This window comes from Pristiophorus japonicus, unplaced genomic scaffold, assembly GCF_044704955.1.
Source record: "Pristiophorus japonicus isolate sPriJap1 unplaced genomic scaffold, sPriJap1.hap1 HAP1_SCAFFOLD_1180, whole genome shotgun sequence".
Lineage (NCBI taxonomy): Eukaryota > Metazoa > Chordata > Chondrichthyes > Pristiophoridae > Pristiophorus > Pristiophorus japonicus.
In genome coordinates, this window is record NW_027250843.1 from 584 (window position 1) to 17,013 (window position 16,430).

A 16,430-nucleotide genomic window follows, 5' to 3' on the forward strand; every position below is an offset into this window, starting at 1 on the left:
AGAGATGGTGTTGGGGATGGCGGGGTTGGAAGAGCGTCTGTGGGGGAGATGGAGACGGGGAGAGAGAGGAGAGCGAGAGAGACTGAGTGTTTGATGGGACAGTGTTAGGGGGGAGGCTTTACTCTGTATCTAACCCCGTGCTGTACCTGCCCTGGGAGTGTTTGATGGGACATTGTAGAGGGAGCTTTACTCTGTTTCTAACCCCGTGCTGTACATGCCCTGGGAGTGTTTGATGGGACAGTGTAGAGGGAGTTTTACTCTGTGTATAACACCGTGCAGTACCTGCTCTGAACATCTGAAATGGAAAATGTTCGAATCCCCAACCATAACCTGCCTTGATGAAGACAGAATTCACAGCAGTAGATGTAGGGGACTGCGTATCTCTGGTACAAACTGTTTCCTCCAGATTGCCCTTTGACATGGTGTTTATTTTAAGTGTAGGTGTCCGCCCTCCCGTAGGCTGAACATGGAGCCAGTGCCAGTGTATGGCAGGGGTCCCCACTGCTGGTTGCTACCGACTGCCTGAACCACTCCCACCTTTATATCAAGTCTGCATCCGTACTGCCGTTCCTTCCCTTCCGGAATGGGGAGCCAGGACGCACCCCTCGCGAATCTTCAGGCTCTTGATTGTGACTCGATCAAGGACGAGCCGCTGTGTCTGACCCAAGCCATTGGCAATGGGCACAGCGACAGGACTGAGAGCGATGGCACTGACTCTGCTGACAGCGACAATGACCTGCGGGATTCGCCAACAAACACCAGCTGGAACCTCTCTAGAAGAGCCTCATCGAACGAATCCTTTTCTTCACGTCAGAGTGTTGACTCAGCGATGGAGGATGAGGCAGTGTTGGAACGCAGAGAATTCATGAGGCAGTATGTCGAGAAAATCTTCAGTGGGAGGTAAGAGGTGGAACTCGAGTCGAGTGTGTCTGTTTGTTTAATCGCTGCACGGCAGAATTCTCTCTGTCCCAGCTTTGCCTCTCCGACAGTGCAGCTCTCTCAGTACTGCCCCCCGACAGCGCGGCGCACCCTCCCTACTGCCCCTCCGACAACGCGACGCACCCTCCCTACTGCCCCTCCGACAACGCGACGCACCCTCCCTACTGCCCCTCCGACAGCGCGACGCTCCCTCCCTACTGCCCCTCCGGCAGCGCGACGCTCCCTCCCTACTGCCCCTCCGGCAGCGCGACGCTCCCTCAGTGCTGCCCCTCCGGCAGCTCGGCGCTCCCTCAGTGGGCTGCCCCTCCGACAGCTCGGCGCTCCCTACATGCTGCCCCTCAGCAGCAGAGCAGAGAAGGAGATGCTGGGTCAGTTCCGGACAATTGTCCGTTGCTGTGTTTGACCAGAGGCCACGGCCACAGCCCATTGATACTGAATGATTCAGATACGGTGACCCCCATCAGTAAGGTGGTTTCTGACTCATTGTTAGAAATCTTTTGAAAAACAATGCCTCTTCCCAGCCAGAGCACTGAGAAATCAGACTGCCGAAGCACTAAAGGTGTTTCCTGCTGGTTATAGAATAACAGACAAAGCCAAAACTGACTCTGTATTCGGGATGAGTTTTATTTATTTCCCTCCCTAACCCTCCTCCTCCTTTAAGACGCTCCTTTAAACCTCCCTCTTTGACCCAGCGTTTAGTCACCTGTCCCAATATCTCTCCCTTTGGCTCAATGTTACACTCCTGTGAAACACCTTTGGACGTTTTACTATACTATATAAATACAAGTTGTTTATAGCAAAATAACAGGTCGTGATTGGATGTGTCCTGTTTAAATCTCCAGCTTTAGAAATATGATCTCTTTCATCACTAACTATTTCCCGCAACAACTTGTGTTCATGCAGATCCTTTTTTGTGCCAAACACCACCGGAGCCTTCACAAAAACAAGTAAAGGAGGGGGACACTAGCAGGGAGAGAGAAATTAGGAGGAGACTGAGAGTCTGCACAATATGAGTTGCCAGTTTTTGAAGTTGGAGGGTTGAAAGGTTCAGGGAGCAAATTTGAAAGCAGGACCGAGGCAGCTGAAGGCACTCCTTTTAACATTTTAAACACACAGGCTTGTAGAAGGGTTGCATCAGCCAGTCTTTCTTCATGTTGCCTCCTTCCCTTCCGCTCCTCTCCTCGAGGCACTGACCGTTTCAGCCCGTGTGGGACGTGTCTACCAGCTGTAACCTTGGATTGTCAGCAGTATCCAGCTGACACCGTGTAGGTGGTCGGCGGAGAGCTGAGGGAGCTGGAGACTGGGGTCATTCCTGGGTTGATCCCTAGCGCCTCTTAAAAGGCGTGCGGGACAAATCTAGTTGGACAGGGAGCTTTGTGAACAGAATACAAGAGGCTATCCGTGTTATCCGAGCAGGTTTGAACTAACCTTCCGTTAACTGGGTAAAAGAGGCCAGCTAATGCACAGCTGGAAGGCAAGATTGCGTATTCTGTAGTCGCAGTTAATTGGTTCCTTAATCAGTGTTTTAGGGAGATTACCAGAGGGGACAACGTGTCAGATTTAGTAAAACATCATAGTCAGCCCCTTGAAATCGAGGAAGACTTGCTTCCACTCTAAAAGTGAGTTCTTAGGTGACTGTACAGTCCAATATGGGAATTACAGTCTCTGTCACAGGTGGGACAGACAGTGGTTGGAGGAAAGGGTGGGTGAGACTGGTTTGCCGCACGCTGCAGCTTGGTTTCTGCATGCTCTCGGCGATTAGACTCGAGGTGCTCAGCGCCCTCCCCGATGCTCTTCTTCCACTTAGGGCAGTCTATGGCCAGGGACTCCCAGGTGTCGGTGGGGATGTTGCACTTTATTAGGGAGGCTTTGAGGATGTCCTTGAAACGTTTCCTCTGCCCACCTTTGGCTCGTTTGCCGTGTAGGAGTTCCGAGTAGAGCGCTTGCTTTGGGAGCATCTGTGGAGAGATGTTGTGCTTCATAGAATGATACAGCACAGAAGGAGACCTTTCGGCCCATCGAGCCTGTGCTGGCTCTGTGACAGAGCGATCCAATCAGTCCCACTCCCCGCCCCGCTCTTTCCCCACAGCCCCGTACTTTATTTCCCTTCAAGTATTTATCCAGTTCCCTTTATGGCCCCAAGTTTCCACACGCCCGTTTTTCGCGGCGAAAACGGCGCCGGAAAAAAACCGCGCGATTCTGGAGCGCCCTGCAGCTCCATGTCTGCTTGGCGCGGCACCCAGGGGGGCGGAGCCTACCACTCGCGCCGATTTTGTAAGTGGGAGGGGGCGGGTACCATTTAAATTAGTTTTTTTCCTGCCGGCAACCCTGCGCGTGCGCGTTGGAGCGTTCGCGCACGCGCAGTGTGAAGGAAACATTGGCACTCGGCCATTTTTGTAGTTCTTTGTAGCTGTTTAATTTTTGAACATTTTTTAATAAAAGCACATTGCCCTTCCATGATCAGCACTGAGGCTTCTTGCAGCAGTGAGAAGGCTGCAGGAAGTTGAGGCAGCCGTTTCCCGACGGCCCCACCCCCCCGCCGTTGGGAAATGGCTGCTCAACTTGTGAGGCTTCCTGCAGCCTTCTCCCTGGCTGAAGCACTTTCACACAGGTAGGAAGATGGTTTATTTAATCTTTTCTTTGCTTATAAATGTTTATTCAGGTTGGATTTATTTGTATAATATTTGTAGAAGTATAAATAAGGATTTATTGTAGAATTTAATGACTTCCCTTTCCCCCCCTCCCCCACCTCGTTCTGGACGCCTAATTTGTAACCTGTGCCTGATTTTTTAATGTGTAGAACAGGTTTTTTCAGTTCTACAAAAATCTTCACTTGCTCCATTCTAAGTTAGTTTGGAGTACGTTTTCACTGTGGAAACTTTGAAATCAGGTGTCAGTGGCCGGACACGCCCCCTTTTGAAGAAAAAATTCTGTTCCAAAGTGAAACTGTTCTAACTGACTAGAACTGCAGGAAAAAAAATGTGGAGAATTGCGATTTCTAAGACAGTCCGTTCTCCACCAGTTGCTCCTAAAAATCAGGCGCAAATCATGTGGAAGCTTGGGCCCATTGAATCTGCTTCCATCGCCCTTTCAGGTAGCGTGCTCCAGATCACAACAACTCGTTCCGTAAAAAAATGTTTCTCGTGTTGCCTTTGGTTCTTTTGCCAATTAAAGCTGTGCCCTCTAATTACCGACCCTCCTGCCACTGGAAACCGTTTCTCCTTATTTACTCTATCAAACCCTTCATGATTTGGAACACCTCTGTCAAATATCCCGTCAACCTTCTCTGCTCTGAGAACAACCCTAGTTTCTCCAGTCTCTCCACAATTCCCTCTCTAAGGCCTTGTGGACTTTTCATCTGAACTGGAAGACATCACAGATGAACAGCATTTTAAAAGGAACAAGACAAAGGAGAAACCGCATCGAGGCACTGGGAATGCAGTAAAGTACTTGAGGGGAAACAGGAGATGGTTAAAGGGGGCAGAACCGATGTAAGCATGATGCATAATGAGGGATAGCAAAGCGATCAGCGATATAGAGGAGACACAGTGGGTGCAAACCTACAGGTTGGGGGAACCACATCAAAAACGGGCAAAGGGAAATGGGCCAGGAGCCTGGTAGAAGAAAAAAGCATCAAGGGAAGGTCCACAGCATCCAGACAGATGGGTCTGCATCTGAAACATTAACTCCTCTCTGCCCCCCCTCCCCCCCATTGCCTCTGTGTGTGTGTGTGTGTGTGTCTCGCTCCCGCTCCGTCTCGCTCCTGCTCCCTCTCGCTCCCGCTCCCTCTCGCTCCCGCTCCCTCTCGCTCCCGCTCCCTCTCGCTCCATCTCACTCCCTCCCTTGGTGAGGCCACACCTGGAGTATTGTGTACAGTTTTGGTCTCCTAACTTGAGGAAAGACATTCTTGCTATTGAGGGAGTGCAGCGAAGGTTCACCAGACTGATTCCCGGGATGGCGGGACTGACCTATCAAGAAAGACTGGATCAACTGGGCTTGTATTCACTGAAGTTCAGAAGAATGAGAGGGGACCTCATAGAAACGTTTAAAATTCTGATGGGTTTAGACAAGTTAGATGCAGGAAGAATGTTCCCAATGTTGGGGAAGTCCAGAACCAGGGGTCACAGTCTAAGGATAAGGGGTAAGCCATTTAGGACCGAGATGAGGAGAAACTTCTTCTCCCAGAGAGTGGTGAACCTGTGGAATTCTCTACCACAGAAAGTTGTTGAGGCCAATTCACTAAATATATTCAAAAAGGAGTTAGATGTAGCCCTTACTACTAGGGGGATCAAGGGGTATGGTGAGAAAGAGGAATGGAGTACTGAAGTTTCATGTTCAGCCATGAACTCATTGAATGGCGGTGCAGGCTCGAAGGGCCGAATGGCCTACTCCTGCACCTATTTTCTATGTTTCACTCTCCCTCCCTCCCTCCCTCCCTCCCTCCGTCCGTCCGTCCGTCTGTCTGTCTGTCTGTCTGTCTGTCTGCCTCCCTATGCTGCCTGACCTGCCGACTGTTTCTATCAGTTCCTGTTTTTATTTCAGATTTTCAGCAGGCTGCGTTTAGTTCCCGCTGTTGGACTTAGTGATGATCCGGCAGGGAGCTTTGATCTCTGTGTGAGAAAGCATCTGGGGATTTAGCGATCCTCCTGTTGCTAATCTTCATCCGTTAATGGATGTGGTGAATAATTTGAGGGAGGGTCTGATCTGTGAAGATGCTGTGGGATGTGTTGCTGGGCGGCAACTCCGATACTGAGGGAAAGGGAATTAGTTGGCAGTGGAAGCTGAAGGACAAGGAAGCCAGGTATATCCCTCAGGAATAGAGGAGGGTTCGGGGAAGGAGAGGCCTCGGAGTGAGCAGGGTGTTTGAGGTGATGCTGATCTAAATGGGTACTTCTCTCTGCAAAAGATTACATTTATCAATAAAAAGTACAGCAGAGAATGGCTAAACCAGCATTATCAATGCTAATTAAAGAAAATGTTGGAAATCTCAGCGGGTCTGGCAGCATCTCTGGAGAGAAAAACAGTTAATAACTCTGGTCGATGACCCTTAGTCAGACGTTCTCACGACCTGAAACGCTAACTCTGTTCTTCTGTCCACAGATGCTGCCTGATCCGCTGAGATTTCCAGCATTTTCTGTTTTTATTTCAGATTCCAGCATCCGCAGTATTTTGCGTTTGTATTAGCAAAGCGAAGATTGCATCAGTAACTCTAAGTACAGGGGCAGGGAAGTGTTGCTACAGCTGTACAGGGCCTTGGTGAGGCCACACCTGGAGTATTGTGTACAGTTTTGGTCTCCTAACCTGAGGAAGGACATTCTTGCTATTGAGGGAGTGCAGCGAAGGTTCACCAGACTGATGGCGGGACTGACCTATCAAGAAAGACTGAATCAACTGGGCTTGTATTCACTGAAGTTCAGAAGAATGAGAGGGGACCTCATAGAAACGTTTAAAATTCTGATGGGTTTAGACAGGTTAGATGCAGGAAGAATGTTCCCAATGTTGGGGAAGTCCAGAACCAGGGGTCACAGTCTAAGGATAAGGGGTAAGCCATTTAGGACCGAGATGAGGAGAAACTTCTTCACCCAGAGAGTGGTGAACCTGTGGAATTTTCTACCACAGAAAGTTGTTGAGGCCAATTCACTAAATATATTCAAAAAGGAGTTAGATGAAGTCTTTACTACTCGGGGGATCAAGGGGTATGGCGAGAAAGCAGGAATGGGGTACTGAAGTTGCATGTTCAGCCATGAACTCATTGAATGGCGGTGCAGGCTAGAAGGGCCGAATGGCCTACTCCTGCACCTATTTTCTATGTTTCTATGTTTCTGCTCCAGACCGGACGGGAACATGTGGTAACCCATTAAACTCCCTCCCCCTGTCCTGGCCTGCTCTTCCCATTACAGTCATTGGGTTAATGGCTGACTCCAGTGCAGCCCTGAGGGAGCGCCACACTGTCGGAGGGGCAGTACTGAGGGAGCGCCGCACTGTCGGAGGGGCAGTACTGAGGGAGTGCCGCACTGTCGGAGGGGCAGTACTGAGGGAGCGCCGCACTGTCAGAGGGGCAGTATTGAGGAAACCAAAAGCAGGGGGGAGGGGAGGAGGGAATTGTCTCGATCTTGATGTGAAATGTCTCCTAACTCTGCTCCTGATTCTCACGTTGCAGGGAAGAAATTGGCCCGGAGGAAAAGGCTCGATTCGGGGAGCTCTGCTCTGAGGAGAACAGCCAAGGCAGAGATTGGTTTGCGAAATACGTCAGCGCCCAGGTGTGGACCAGGGTGGGAGCAGCTCCTGGCTGTGTGTAAAATTACAAGCTGGGGTTATCCTGCACGGGTTTTGGGCAGTCGATCGCATATTGCCGCGCTGGGATATCGCTGGGGCAAGTGGTATATTCGGAAGTGAACAGCAAGTGGTCACTTAACATGGGGAGGGAGCAGAAACTGGCTCAGACATGGGCTGTCACCAGGATTTACCACTGTCTGGACGTCTTTCCACGTGCCCACTATCCCGTGGGGTATTCTGATCTTGCTCATTGGAGTTCAGAAGAATGAGAGGTGATCTTTTCGAAACATAAGATAATGAGGGGGCTCGATAAGGTGGAAGCAGAGAGGATATTTTCACTCTTAAGGTCTCAGAATAAGGGGCCACCTATTTAAAACTGAGATGAGTATAAATTTCTTCTCTGAGGGTTGTAAATCTGTGGAATTCTCTGTCATAGAAAGTTGTGGAGGTTGTGTTATTGAATATACAGGCAACTCTCGATTATCCGCACATGGATCCAACAGGAAACCATTGCAATGGGATTTAAAATTTCGGCCCGGGAAGGCATTGGTTTTTAACTTTATAATGTCAGTCGCTCTAACGGAGAAATCGTTTACCCGGCATAGCCCAATCTCCGAGGGACCCGGATAATCAAGAGTTGCCTGTATTTAAGGCAGAGATAGACAGATATTTGAGCGATAAGAGAATAAGGGGTTATGGGGAGCGGGCGGGGAATTGGAGCCGAGCCCATGATCAGATCAGCCATGATTGTTTTGAATGGCAGAGCAGGCTCGCGGGGCCGAATGGCCAACTCCTGTTCCTATCTCTTTCTTATTTCATTTGCTCTAACCGTGATTAATGTGTCCTCTGTTCACTGTGCAAATGGGCAGGCTGACCTCTAACCTATTTGCGCGTTCATTGTTCTTGGAACCTGTGTCATGTTTCCTCTGTCTTGTCACCAGTAAAAAGTGTTGCTATCATTTGCAGGGCTGTGGGGAAAGAGCCGGCACGGGCACGATGTTGCCCCATGGCCTCCTTGTTTGTTGTATAATTTTATAAGCCAGTCATCAGAACCTGGTTTAATTCAGTTTTGCAAAATAATGTTTTTTAAAGAATCTGTTAAGGTTTTCTTTCTTTGTGTGCAGGAAAGGAATTTGAGAGGAATATTGTGAAGCCTTGCTGTGCAAGGGTGATGTAGCCAGGGGAAGGGCACAGGCAGAGTCAGTATGATTGGAGCTGAAAGAGTCCATTAGCCGGGGAGTATTACAGAGTTCCAGATATTGGGGAGGAAGTGGGAGAGGAAATCTGGTGTCAGATTAGAGAGAGGAGGAGGAGGAATTACTATTTCTGAGATTTTAATATCCATTGGGATAGAGAGGGCGTGAATGGCGTGGAGGGGACTGGGATCCCTGTACCGTGTACAGACTCCCTCCTCGAGCGGGGTGTAAGTGTGCCGATGGGCGGAGCTGCTGGGGATCTGGTGCTGAGCAATGAAATAGATCAGGAAACTGAGCTAACTGTGGGTGAGCACCTTGTGAGTCGTGACCACAATATGGTGAGGTTTAAGGTCCAGTTCGAAAGCAGAAAAGGCAGCATTAAAAGCTGGACCAGATTGGATGTGGGCAGATTTTATTACGACGGGGGGAGTGAGGTGAGGGAAGGCGATCTTGGCCCAAGGGACTGGAGAACGGGTGGGGGGGGGGGGGGGCTTAATATAAGAGATTGCAAAGGTACAGAATAAATTAATTCCATTTTTTTTTTAAAGTGAAAACAAATAAGTTTCTTAATAAAATACCTTGGATTACTAGAACATAAGAAATAGGAGCAGGAGTAGGCTATTTGGCCCATCGAGTCTGCTCCGCTATGTAATAAGATCATGGCTGATCTGATCTTGGCCTCAACTCCACTTCCTGCCCGCTCCCCATAACCCGCGACTCCCCTGTAGTTCAAAAATCTGTCCACCTCAATCATAAATATAAGGTACAAACTGGATCAAATTGGAGGATTAGATTGGATAGGGAGCTGGGTAAAAGGATATGGGCACAGCGTGAGTAAATATGCCAAGGGCCGTTTGCCCATAGGGAGGGTGAAGGCCAGCACGGATGGGTTGGGCCTAATGGCCAGTTTGCGTGTTGCAGCATTGTTTCCGTGGCTCACTGAGGACCTCTCGTAGCCGATTCCGGTATTGCAGCAATGGCAGTGGGGAACGGGAGGCCCTGAACATTTCCATATGGAGTGTGCACAGGGACTGTGTTGTTCCTGAGTACCGAGGCTGATAACTGGCTTACAACCTGCAAGCTGGGCCACTACTGCGCGCACAGGTTACAGAGTTGGGGAGTAAGCGATATTTTCACTTAAATAAAAACAAGAAAGTTCTGGAAACACTCACCAGGTCAGGCAGCATCTGGGAAGAGAGTTAACGATTTTGGTCCATGACCCTTCGTCAGAATATTTTTACTTGTTAGGTTTTGCTCACACTATAGAAAGAAAGACTTGCATTTATATAGCATCTTTCACAACTTCAAGATGTCCCAAAGCGCTTTACAGCCAATGAAGTACTTTTTGAAGTGTAGTCACTGCTGTAATGTAGGAAACACAGCAGCTAATTTGTGCACAGCAAGCTCCCACAAACAGCAATGTGATCACGACCAGATAATGTTTTTTTGAGATGTCGGTTGAGGAATAAATATTGGCCAGGACACCGGGGCGAACTCGCCCTGCTCTTTTTTGAATAGTGGCAAGGGAAATTTTACATTTACCTGAGAGGGCAGCCAGGGCCTCGGTTTAATGTCGCATCCGAAAGACCGCCCCTCCGACAGTGCGGCGCTCCCTCAGTACCGCCCCTCCGACAGTGCGGCGCTCCCTCAGTACCGCCCCTCCGACAGTGCGGCACTCCCTCAGTACTGCCCCTCCGACAATGCGGCGCTCCATCAGTGCGGCGCTCCCTCAGTACCGCCCCTGCCTCAGTACTGCCCCTCCGACAGTGCGGCGCTCCCTCAGTACCACCCCTCCGACAGTGCGGCGCTCCCTCAGTACCGCCCCTCCGACAGTGCGGCGCTCCCTCAGTACCGCCCCTCCGACAGTGCGGCGCTCCCTCAGTACCGCCCCTCCGACAGTGCGGCGCTCCCTCAGTACCGCCCCTCCGACAGTGCGGCGCTCCCTCAGTACCGCCCCTCCGACAGTGCGGCGCTCCCTCAGTACCGTCCCTCCGACAGTGCGGCGCTCCCTCAGTACCGCCCCTCCGACAGTGCGGCGCTCCCTCAGTACCGCCCCTCCGACAGGGCGGCGCTCCCTCGGTACCGCCCCTCCGACAGGGCGGCGCTCCCTCAGTACCGCCCCTCCGGCAGGGCGGCGCTCCCTCAGTACTGCCCCTCTGACAGTGCGGCGCTCCCTCAGTACTGCCCCTCCGACAGGGCGGCGCTCCCTCAGTACCGCCCCTCCGACAGTGCGGCGCTCCCTCAGTACCGCCCCTCCGACAGTGCGGCGCTCCCTCAGTACTGCCCCTCCGACAGGGCGGCGCTCCCTCAGTACTGAATCTCTGACAGTGTGGCGCTCCCTGAGCACGGCACTGGAGTGTCAGCCTAGATTATGTGCTCAAGTCTCTGGAGTGGGGCTCTAACCCACAACCTGACACTGAGATGGGAGTGCTACCCACTAAGCTAATACTATAATAGTGTAATGGTTGTAAAATGCGAGATTATCAGAGCTGTGATGAAATCTTGTACTTGAGCTGTGAGAGTAAGATATTCTTTCACTCTCTCTGCAGCGCTGCCATTCCAAATGTATCTCTGAGCACACGTTCTACAGACTGGTGCAGTCTTTTGCTGTTGTCCTGTTTGAGTGAGTATTGCTTTTACTGTTCTTGAGCAGAGCGCAGTTATTCTGTCTCTGTACTACTGACATCATGAAAAGTGTCATCGTATTATTTTAACAAAAGTATAGTGCTATCTACCTGGCTCAAGAGTGCCTCCTGCAGGCAGCCTGTATTCTGCAGCTGCACAAAACGCAAGACAACCTGTGGTACCTTTTGAACGGGTCTCCCTACTCAGTGGATAAATACACGGTCCCCTGTGATACTGAGCTGCAAAGATCAGGAAGGCCTGGGGTTTGGCCGCTGGTTAGTAGCAGGGGCCCTACAATGGGCCTCAGTGCCCCTGTATTGGGAATAGGATCTTGGGCCTGATTCCTGTCCAGTGACTCTCCCTGGAACGTGCTTGTGCGTTTCTGTCGGGTGAGGTCAGAATTCGGTTTTGTGATGCCCCCACAGTTGAAATACCCTCCTGCCGCTCGCTGTCTGGGCTCACGTACGAAAACTAGCCTCTTGGTTGAATTGCTCCCGGTGCCTCTAGAATCCAAACCTGAGTGCCTATCCGCCTGCAGGGGCGGAGCAGAGAAATTGGATTTTTTTTTTTAGAAAGTCCAGAAAAACAATTGGAAAGATGTAAATAAAAGGGCAGTGCAGTCTCTGTGCGAAACTGGGCCCTCTGCTCCACAGTTTATATGTACCTTGCCCGTGATGTATTGCCCGTGAAATCTTTAGTGAAGTAGTTCACATGGCTTGCCCTCCTGTCCAGCTGACTCCCAGCTGGGGTACCGGGCTGAGGTGGTTCCACAGGGGCTGCGCTCCCGAGGGAGGGGCCGGGAGATCATTTGTTAATCATACTCTGCTGTCCGGCCACCATTGCAGCACCAGCCCCTTCAGCAGGGCCGGGACTGGTGTGCTGAACATGGAGATGGTGCAGGTGCTGATTGGTGTTGTCATGGGTACGGTACAGGTGCTGATTGGTGTTGTCATGGATACAGTACAGGTGCTGATTGGTGTTGTCATGGATACCATACAGGTGCTGATTGGTGTTGTCATGGATACCATACAGGTGCTGATTGGTGTTTGCATTACAGGTGCTACCAGATGGATGACTTTGGCCCTGCCAAGAATCTAATGACCATGTGCTTCACCTTCTATCATGTGGGTGAGTGAAAACAGCAACAAAAACAGAATTGCTGCCGGATTGCACTAACACTGACCCAAGGCCTAATCGTAGAGACTGCTTTCTGTCTGTTCCGGCAGGGCCGGGGTGTGTAGGGGGGGGGGGCAGGCGGGGGATGACGACAGGGCAGTTTGGGAGGGATGGTTGAGGATGTGCACTGGCAGTGTGTGAAAATTTCCTGCTGCCAGAAATAAAGTAAACCTTTTACACTGAGCATGGGAGGAATGCTTTGTGCACAATTGTTCATCCAGACTGGAAGTATCCAGTGGTGTTCCCCTCTACACTGTCCCATCAAACACTCCCAGGGCAGGCACAGCACAGGGTAGATACAGAGTAAAGCTCCCTCTACACTGTCCCATCAAACACTCCCAGGGCAGGTACAGCACGGGGTAGATACAGAGTAAAGCTCCCTCTACACTGTCCCATCAAACACTCCCAGGGCAGGTACAGGGGGTTAGATACAGAGTAAAGCTCCCTCTACACTGTCCCATCAAACACTCCCAGGGCAGGTACAGCACGGGGTAGATACAGAGTAAAGCTCCCTCTACACTGTCCCATCAAACACTCCCAGGGCAGGTACAGCACGGGGTTAGATACAGAGTAAAGCTCCCTCTACACTGTCCCATCAAACACTCCCAGGGCACGGACTGCTGCCTGTGTACAGTCCCAGCACTGACCCCCAAGCCTGGCTGCACCAGTGCAGTACTTGCTGTTTCACCCCCTAACCTTGCTGTGACCTCACTGACTGAGAGTGACAGTGGAACGGCAGACTGGGGCAAGTTGGGCCTGTGCCCTGGGAGCTGAACCGACGGGGTCTGGCCCGCGATGTAAATGTCTGTGATTCTCACGGAAGCTCCGAGCCAGTAGCGGTGTGCAGATAGTCACCTCTCTTCCCCCTCTCCAGGCAAAGCCTATCCTAAAGTGTGTGATCTGAAGGAGAAGGCGGCTGACTCCTGCGTGAAGAGCAGCAACAGCTGGCTGGCCGAGAAAAGGGAGCTTGCGGCGCAACTGCTGAAAAACAGCGAGAACGTGAAGGGATTCTTCGGGGGGTTGGAGATGAAGATGAAGGTGAAGAACGAGTGAGTATTTCTGGGTCCCCGGAGCCATCGAGGGGCAATTTCCCAGACGTGGCCAGACCCCTTTGACCAGTGAACGTGCAGTATGTATGTATTGCAACGTGTTTGTTTCATTTGCTGCTCATTTATTTATTGGGTGTTGAACCTCGTCGTCAATGCCTGCACTTGTTGATAAGAGGCCATCAGCAGGCCGGAACCATTAGAGGGAGCAGTGTGTGCTAGGTCAGGTCGCTGATTGCAGTGCGGGCAGGCACAGCAGGAGGGACAAAGGAACGGCAAGAGTCCGTAGAGGGAAGTGACCGGGGCCCAGGAGAGGCGTGAATCTGGGGCCCAGAAGCAGTGAAGGCCCCGGGACAGCATGGGCCCAGCCCACACTGCTATATGTGTGCATGCTCGTTCCGTGCAGCAAAGCTGGTCTCCAGTTAGTCCTGATTAACCCTTGCCACTGGACCAAGACCTAGCTCTGTCAAGCCCGTGTGGTGGCTGGTGTGCAACAGTCATCACACATTAAAAAAATCCACCCACAGGCATCTTCCACCCTTCAGGGTGTAGTTCAGGATCTGGAATATTAGGCCCTTCATTGAAACACCTGTGAACTCATCCCTTTTTGATGTGGAAGCAAGTTATCCTCACTTCGAGGGACGGCCTATGATGATGAGGCTCCCGAGGTCTGGGAAATGGTCCACGTTGTCCAGGGCCGCGCCGTGGATCTTGATGATGGAGGGGCAGTGCTGTGCAGCGCGAACAGGCTGGTGGATGACCTTTGTCTTACAGATGTTTAGCGTAAGGCCCATGCTTTCATACGTCTCAGTAAATATGTTGACTATGTCCTGGAGTTCAGCCTCTGTATGTGCGTAGGCACAGACGTTGTCCGCGTATGGTAGCTCGACGAACCAAGCGCGGGCAGCGGAAGGAGCGTGCGGCAAACCAGTCCCACCCTCCCTTTCCCTCAACCACTGTCTGTCCCACCTGTGACAGGGACTGTGGTTCTCGTATTGGACTGTTCAGTTACCTAAGGACTCATTTTTCGAATGGAAGCAAGTCTTCCTCGATTCTGAGGGACTGCCTATGATGTGAATGGGCATAGGGAGTTAGCCGATGGGACATTGGACGGCTTGTGCTGGGTCAGCCGGGGGTGTCGATGGACCCTGGTTCCTCTGTTGCCGCCACAGCATCAGTTGTGCTCAGTTATTGGCGCACTCACCTCTGAGCGAGGAGGTTCAGTGTCCACAACTGCAGCGCGGAGCGAGTGCTGCATTGTGTCAGGGAAACCGACCCGGCCAATCTCTGCGGTTTATGGGATCTTACTGGGTGCCAGAAGGGGCTAATGTGTTTATGTAACAGCAACACCACTTCAAACCTGTTCATTGTGGGCGGGACTGAGAATCCTTTCCCGCATCAGTCCATTTTCCATCTTGTGGAGACCGCTGGATCTCTGTTGGAGTCTTGCTGTGCCCTTGGGCTGGGCCGAATATGTTAGTGAGGAGTGGGGCGGTGGGATTTGGGTCTGGGAGTGGGGAGTGGGGTGGGCGGGGTCTTGGGGGAGTGGGGTGGGGCGGGGGTGCGTCTGGGTGGGGGTGGGTGAGTCTGGGAGTGGGGTGGGGGTGGGGGGGGGGGAGAGTCTGGGTCTGGGAGTGAGGTGGGGCCGGGGGGGGATCTTGGTCTGGGAGTGGGGCGGGGGTGGGTCTGGGAGTGGGGCGGGGGTGGGTCTGGGAGTGGGGCGGGGGTGGGTCTGGGAGTGGGGCGGGGGTGGGTCTGGGAGTGGGGCGGGGGTGGGTCTGGGAGTGAGGCGGGGCGGGGGGGGGTCTGGGTCTGGGGCTGGGGGGGGTCTGGGAGTGGGGGGAGGGGGGGTCTGGGTCTGGGAGTGGGGTGGGGGGGGGTCTTGGGGCGGGGGGGTCTTGGGGCGGGGGGGTTCTCAGTCTTGGAGTGGGGCTGGGGGGGGGGGGGGCGGAGTCTGGGTCTGGGAGTGGGGTGGGCAGGGTCTTGGGGCGGGGAGGGTGGGGGTCTGGGTCTGGGAGTGGGGCAGGGAGGGCTCTGGGAGTGGGGTGGGCAGGGTCTTGGAGTAGGGCGGGGGGGGGGGGGAGTCTGTGTCTGGGAGTGGGGTGGGCGGGGTCTGGGGCGGGGGGGTGGGGTCTGGGTCTATGAGTGAGGCGGTCTGGGAGCGGATTGGGGTGGGGGTGTGGGAGTGGGGTCTGGGTCTGTGAGTGAGGCGGTCTGGGAGCGGAGTGGGGTGGGGGTGTAGGAGTGGGGCGAGGTCGCTGACAGCTGAGTCTTTACTTTCCGTGTATTCAATGTTCCTGCGCGGTAAGCGGTGAGACGTGCGATCCATAGGCAACGGCACTAACTTCCCGACCCCTTGTGTTCCAGAGACATGCAGAGCCAGGGTCGCGGGAGGCCCGACAGTAACGGTAAGTACTTTCGCGGTGGATTGTGTCCGGCTGGGATCCATGCTCATCGGCTTCACTTCGGGTTCAGTGGCTGCACCCGCTCACGGCCAGTCGGTGAAGGGTTGGGAAACCGTGGAAACAGAATGTGGGGAACAGCGCTGCGATGACATGGCCCCTTGGGGAGGGCACAGTGATGATAGCTGGGTGGGGACCCGCTATACAAGAGCTTAGCGAGGCTGGGAGATTTAATTGAGAGGTTTTGAAAGAGTAAATAAGGAGAAACTGTTTCCAGGGGCATGAGGGCACAGATTTAGGGCATTTGGCAAAAGAACCAGAGGGGTAGATGAGAATGTATCTTGCGCAGCGAGTTGTTGTGATCGGGAACGCGCTGCCTGAAAGGGCGGTGGGAGCAGATTCAATAGTAACTTTCAAACAGGGAATTGGATAAATACTCAAAGGAGAGAATTTTTGCCGGGCTGTGGGGAAAGTGCAGGGAGAATGGGACTAATTGGATCGCTCTTTCACAGAGCCGGCACGGGCACAATGGGCTGAATGACCTCCTGTGCTGTGTTGTTCTATTGCTGTCTCGGGGTAAGGATTGGTTTTAACTCTCAGCGTGTTTGAAGGATAATGCCGCGAGGTGACGTGTTATTTTACTGCCCTCAGTGAGGAAGGAATGTCTGGAGGAGATGAAAGGAATGAAGATTTACCTGTACACACACCTGAAGCTACAACCCATCTGGTAATTTCTCTTCTTGTGTTTCAGTAAATCCCTGAATTATCAG

The 16,430-nt window shown here is 52.4% G+C and overlaps 1 protein-coding gene across 2 annotated transcripts in view; it reads left to right on the plus strand.

Annotated features, from left to right (window-relative positions):
- Positions 1-440: 440 nt before the first annotated feature.
- The window catches only part of LOC139242058 (Fanconi anemia core complex-associated protein 24-like), a 73,759-nt gene continuing 57,769 nt past the window's right edge, over positions 441-16,430 (plus strand). For both annotated transcript variants that reach the window (XM_070870205.1, XM_070870202.1), the window contains exons 1-7: positions 441-900; positions 7,100-7,199; positions 10,961-11,034; positions 12,094-12,164; positions 13,087-13,261; positions 15,626-15,666; positions 16,312-16,387. In XM_070870205.1, coding sequence (XP_070726306.1) covers positions 584-900; positions 7,100-7,199; positions 10,961-11,034; positions 12,094-12,164; positions 13,087-13,261; positions 15,626-15,666; positions 16,312-16,387 — 854 coding nt within the window. In that variant the 5' untranslated portion in view covers positions 441-583. The remainder of the gene's footprint in view (positions 901-7,099; positions 7,200-10,960; positions 11,035-12,093; positions 12,165-13,086; positions 13,262-15,625; positions 15,667-16,311; positions 16,388-16,430) is intronic.